General features: G+C 47.4%; 1 protein-coding gene across 1 annotated transcript in view; it reads left to right on the top strand.

Moving 5' to 3' along the window:
• The window catches only part of LOC145407879 (uncharacterized), a 155777-nt gene that overhangs the window by 77 nt on the left and 149342 nt on the right, over positions 1–6358 (top strand). The window contains exon 1 of the mRNA XM_080278744.1: positions 1–813. This exon is cut by the window's left edge and continues 77 nt beyond it. Coding sequence (XP_080134870.1) covers positions 656–813 — 158 coding nt within the window. The 5' untranslated portion in view covers positions 1–655. The remainder of the gene's footprint in view (positions 814–6358) is intronic.

Below are 6358 nucleotides of genomic sequence, written 5' to 3'. Positions count from 1 at the left end.
TGTGGGGGTGAGGGACGGTGATGAGTGTGTGTTGTGGTGATCGTGGTGGTGACGGTGGTGGTGCTAGTGTGGTGACGAGGACCCGACACGGAGCAAAAGTCGCATAATCCAGTGTGTTAGAGCTTGTTTATGGAAAAGTCATACCCTGCCACTGCGCTTTCACGAGCAGCGACCTGTACCCAGTTTTCTGCTTTCTAGAGAAGTTGCCTCCTACATTGCGCTTTCTGAGCATTGAGTCCACAGCCCAGCGAGGCACAGGGTTATCAGAGGATCGAGTCACCCTTCACTGCGCTATCTGAGGGTCACGCAGCCTCGGTAACAAGTGCTGGAATCGACGGTGGCCACCACATTCGAGCAACTTCACACCAGCAACCATCACCACTCGCGCAAATTGTAACAACTGCACGGTCTTCAGACGTCACTCCGCTATTAGCTGACCCCCTGGCGTGATTCTCAGACTGCCTGTGTGCAGTCTGAGGACCCCCTTGCGCGATCTTAGGATCACCCGAAAGAACCAGATACCCAGAGAGGGTGATCAGTGGACCCCTTGGAGCAATCCTACGATACTGCCTTCAGTGGTTATAGGATAGCATTTGCGCGATCTGAGGACACTCCTTGCGCGTTCTGGTAATTTGCCAGCTGTTAGTGTTGTTGTATGATGCGGGAACTGCTCAGCATGGCCCATGGCACGCCAGGGGACGCAGGGGGGCTGCGGGGACTACTCAGCCTCGACCGACACCCTGACCGCCTCACCGTCTTCCAGTCAGGCTGCATCGAGGACGACTACGAGGTGGAGAAGGAGCCCATCGCAAGGTCAGTCCCTCGCCCAGCACTCCAACAAGTTGTAAAAGAATTTGTACCATCTCAGTCGTATTTTTGTTTTAATTTACTTTATCTGTAACCCACACCCTTGTTTGTTATTGGCTTCCCTGTGCTTTGAACTGTATCACGTTTGTCTGTTGGTGCTGAGGCGTGAGGTGAGCCAGACAACTAAAGCAGGAAGACTGTACAAGGTGGCAGGAGAGGCTGGAAGGATACATGGCGAAGGAAGGACTGTGGTGGAAGAATTTTTTTTTGTTCAATGAATCCATCAAAATATTCTCGTTACAGGAAGCTCACTGCACTCCTCTTACTTCAGCTTGGCCTAAAACTGCCATCTCCTTCGTCAGTACAGAGTTATATATGGTAGATTAACACAAGAATATCATGCCAGTCACGAAGAAGTGCCATGGACAGGATGCAGAGCCGTAACATTGTCTTCTCCTGCCACTGAGCTACGTGAAACAAAGTGCAAAATGAGGAAATATGGGTTAAGGAGGAAATAACACAGCTCCCCCTCCTTACTGCTTGTTTATGCCATCCATGTTCATATTAAAAGCAAATAAATAACATACGAACTTAGCAGGGTGTACTCGGCCAAATAAATCGCTAAGGAAAAGGCGTGAAGGTGGAAGGGTTGTGGTGGAATTGCTGCATCCACCACCAAGGTCAGAGGGAGATTGTGTGGTGGAGAGGGTGACTGTGTGGTGGAGAGGGAGACTGTGTGGTGGAGAGGGAGACTGTGTGGTGGGGAGGGAGATTATGTGGTGGAGAGACTGTGGTGGAGAGGGAGACTGTGTGGTGGAGAGGGAAGTTGTGTGGTGGAGGGAGGCTGTGTGGTGGAGAGGAAGGCTATGTGGTGGAGAGGGTGACTGTGTGGTGGAGAGGGAGTTTGTGTGGTGGAGAGACTGTGGTGGAGAGGGAGACTGTGTGGTGGAGAGGAAGCCCAAGAGTGGAGTGGAGGGAGTAAGTGGATGAAATGTTAGGCCAGAGGTGAAACAAATCTCTCTCTCTCTCTCCCTCCCTCTCTCTCTCTCTGTCTCTCTCTCTCTCTCCCTCCCTCTCTCTCTCTCTCTCTCTCTCTCTCTCTCTCTCTCTCTCTCTAGGCTTTTAAAAAAATTACAAAAGACCAATACAGTTTACATTCATCCTTTCTCTATACCTCTGTCATTCAGACTTGGCCCAGATTTTCGTCCTTTTGCAGCTTATTTCACGTGGCTCAGTGGCACAGAAAGACAATGCTACGGCTCTACATCCCTTCCATTACACATCTTCGTGACTAACATCATATACGAATGCTAATCTGTTACAGCTCAGCATTCAAGGGGGAGAGATGGCAATTTTAGGCCAGGTTAGAATAAGAGGAGAATGGCCAAGTGCTCCTCCAAACCTCAAAATCGTCTGGTTAGAGAGAGAGAGAGAGAGAGAGAATTACGTTATCGGACAGAAGAAGCTCATATTTCCCTCAGTGTTATCTACGTAAAATTATGTTCCTTCAAAATAAATCGCTAAGGATGAGGTATATGAGAGAGGGGGGAGTGTGAGCTGGGAGCAGGGCAATGAAATGGCGAGGGACAGGACGACATGGAGGCGATTTGTTTGTGGCCACCCCTTACGGGATTAAGGCGTCTGGCAATAGATAAATAGACAGATAGAAGAGGTGCTAACTACAGAGCCTCCTAACACCACGAGTCCCTTGCCCCAGCTAAAGGTAACATGTGGCTTGGGTAGGCAGAGAGAGCTACCTAACTTCTGAATAGACATAAATAGACAGAAGGATAGATATAAAGGACATAGATATAGGCAGAGACATGGAGAGACAGGCTGGTAGGAGATAAAGATATTGAGACAGAAGCAGATAGAAATAGAGACAGACAGATAAATGGTAAAGAGAAGGACAAGAGAGACGGATGATGCGTTTATGGCCTTCCTTCTCTCTCTCTCTCTCTCTCTCTCTCTCTCTCTCTCTCTCTCTCTCTCGTGGGAATAAGGGCTGGGTAGATGACGACGATGAGCAACTGGTAAAATGGTAGATAGAAAACTGATAGATAAATTGGTAGACAGAAAAAAAGGAATAGACATAGGCGACTACAAAGAGGAGAGAGAGAGAGAGAGATACAAGGGTTGCGAGAGTGGCGCCAGATAGATAGATAGGTGTAGACAGAAAGAAGGTCAGACAGAGAGACAGGTTGCTGGAGTGGCGACATGTTTCCCGTGTGTGTGTGTGTGTGTGTGTGTGTGTGTGTGTGTGAAGTAGGCCAAGCTCAAGCACTCACTCCCTTACCTGTCCCCTCCATGTCCCCCTCAAGTCCATTCCATCTCCCCCTCAAGTCCCCTCCATGTCCCCCTCCATGTCCCATCCATGTCCCCCTCCAGTTCCCTCCATGTCCCCCTCAAGTCCATTCCATGTCCTCCTGCTTAGTTTTTGATTCTCTCTCTCTCTCTCTCTCTCTCTCTCTCTCTCTCTCTCTCTCTCTCTCACACACACACACAAACACACACACACACACACACACACCTCCCCAGCCAATCAATCTATCTTCACTCGCTAAGACGGGCCTATGTTTGAGAGAGGCCGCTGCTGTGTTTGTTTGTGGGGCGTTTGGTTTATATCTCCCTGGTTCTGGTGTGTGTGTGTGTGTGTGTGTGGGTGGGTGTGTGTGTGTAGTTTCTTTTTGTTAGCGTTCCGTGGTGTTTAGCGTGTGTACTTAATAATGTCGCACTTACGGTATCAACACTACACACACACACACACACACACACACACACACACACAATACGAAGGTGTCTCCCCAGTGCTAAATAAAATGGCCTTCAAGCAGTAAAAGTAGAATATAAAGGATAATGTGTGTGTGTGTGTGTGTGTGTGTGTGTGTGTGTGTCTGTGTGTGTGTGTGTAATTAGAAGGGAATATTGAGACTGTAACCTCCTCGACGCATTCACCCTCTCCTTCTCCCAGTCATGTGGCCTGGTGGAAGCACGATTGAAAAAATATATATAAAAAAGATGTGAATTTACAAAAGGTGTGGAATCTTTGCCCCTAAGCCCATCCTGCTCAGTACTACACCTGTTGCTGGTATTCTAGATTAAAGAAACTCCCTAACACCTGTTCCTAAGTGATTTATTTTGGTTTACGTCTTGCTGACCTCTTCTGTGATACTCAAATCATTCTAATATCACCATACACCTCACAAACAACACTCTATATCACTTGTTCATATCCAATAATAAATCGCTAAGGAGGATGTGTCAGGAAGCCTGCATAAGCGATGAGAATAACGACCAGTGAGAGACTAACGAGGAGAGTGTGAGTAAGGTGGAGGGGGGGAGAGGGAGGGTGAGGCCAAGGATGAGATGGAGAGATGGAGTGGAGAGGTATATGAGAGAGGGGGGTGTGAGCTGGAAGTAAGGCAGTGAAATGGCGGGGGACAGGGCAACATGGAGGAGATTTGTTTGTGGCCACCCCTTTGGGGATTAAGGCGTCTGGCAATAGACTGAAATTCGCTATACGCCTGACACTTCAATTAGGCTAAGCTATTCTGGAGCACTCCCTTTACGACGCCTTAATGCCTCTCTACCTTAAGTTCACGCCTTCACCCTTTGGCTGGGTGTGTCTCTCTCTCTGCTGAATAAATCGCTTGTTGTCAGTGAAAAAACAAACTTGAACAGCTGTCGTCATGAAACAGTTAGTAAGTGTGTATTCTTGCAACTACCATATTGTTTTAGTCAGATCAAAGTTTGCCTCTCACCCTAAAAGACTCTACCTTGATTCCTTGTGTGAGAGGCCCTTTTCACACGTTCTGTTTCTGCTTCCCCCAAACACTTGCATTTGGTTTAGGAACTCTCGAATAGTAGCGGTGTGTGTGTGTGTGTGTGTGTGTGTGTGTGTGTGTGTGTGTGTGTGTGTGTGTGTGCTGTCGATCTGTCGATTTTGTCATACATTACTAAACACACACACACACACACACACACACACACACACACACACACACACACACACAGTATACCATACAGCTAGTCCACATAGGTACACATCACACAGTCCTTATGGTCTTCTCTAGGTGGTGGGACAGACATATAAACAGCAACAAGTACTTTCTAATTATAGACGTTTGGATAAGGAGCAGAGATCAAGTGGTTTTATGCTACCATAACATGTGTCTTCTCACGATTTATTTAGTGTAATTATTGAAGGGATTTGTTTAGTACCTCAGAGCTGTACAGACTCACATTCAGGCAAGTCAATGTGCAAATACAGAAACCATATAGAGACCAAAATCGCATTGCATATTCTAAGTGCGCTGTACAGACTCACTTTAGGTACCGGGTAAGTCTATGTTCTGATACAAGGACCATATAGAGGCCAAAATCGCATTGCATATTCCAAGTGTGGCCGTACTACACTTCCTGAATAACAATACCTGTGGCCTAGTTTTGAATGTGACGTAACAGTTAATGAATCCGTCCCTTTATAAACCTTCATGACGGCTGCATTACAGGCCTGGAAGATTCTTTTGTCTCGATACAATAACACGAAGATCCTTGACGTTGACTCACTTGTGTCTTCATTCCCTATTCATATTATTATTACGACTGCTGACATGTAGCAACTGTTCATATAAACTTGCTAGATGACCAGTGGATGCGTGTGCTTAAATCTCGCTGCAACTTTATCCTATCATTCTCGCTTATGATGGAGGTGGTGTATATTCCAGGATCTTTTATTATGAAGCCATTATAACCTTACATCAAGCCATGCAGTCTCTCATCGGTGTCATGGATATAAGGGGAAGGTATACAATGAACTAAGTCGGTCCTAAAACTAACCGCTGCAGCACACCACTACCTCCTGACGCCCATGGAGATCTGCCCCACTGACTATTTTTCATGCATCCACCTGTCCATGTGGCTCTATAAATACCTTCATTCCTAGGGCTTTATTACATAGGTGGTAATTTACCTGAGGAAGCTACCCCGTCCAAAGTTGTCTAAAAATCTATGTATTATCTACTGAGAGAGAGAGAGAGAGAGAGAGAGAGAGAGAGTAGGAGTGCATGCTGGAAGGGTTGCATAAGAGCAGGTATAGCAAGGCCACTCTCTGGGTGTTGTGTCATTTGTACCAACACCACACCACACCACACACCACTCTACACCACACCACATCACATCACATACCTCCACACCACACCACACCCTCTATCACACTAATCCACACCACACCACCCCCTCTATCACATCACTCCACACCACACCATCCCATCTCTCACACCACTGCACACCACATCACCCCTCTATCATACCACTCCACACCGCGCCACACCACACATCACACCACACCACACCACAGCACTCTCACTGTCACCCTTCCCATATGACATCCCTTTCCCATATCCCCCGCTTATCACCCTCTCCCTCCATCAACCTCTCCTATCTCACTTTCTCCCAACCGCCCCCCCCCCTCTCTCTCTCCATACCCACCTCCCCATCACTCCCTTTCCCACTCCTCCCCAGACCCATCCCTCCAATTCTTTCCTCAATC

This window comes from Coenobita brevimanus, chromosome 74, assembly GCF_032717465.1.
Source record: "Coenobita brevimanus isolate Jiangsu-jjx chromosome 74, ASM3271746v2, whole genome shotgun sequence".
Classification (NCBI taxonomy): Eukaryota; Metazoa; Arthropoda; class Malacostraca; order Decapoda; family Coenobitidae; genus Coenobita; species Coenobita brevimanus.
Note: the sequence above shows the minus strand (reverse complement) of the source record. Positions and strands in the feature narration are given on the sequence as shown.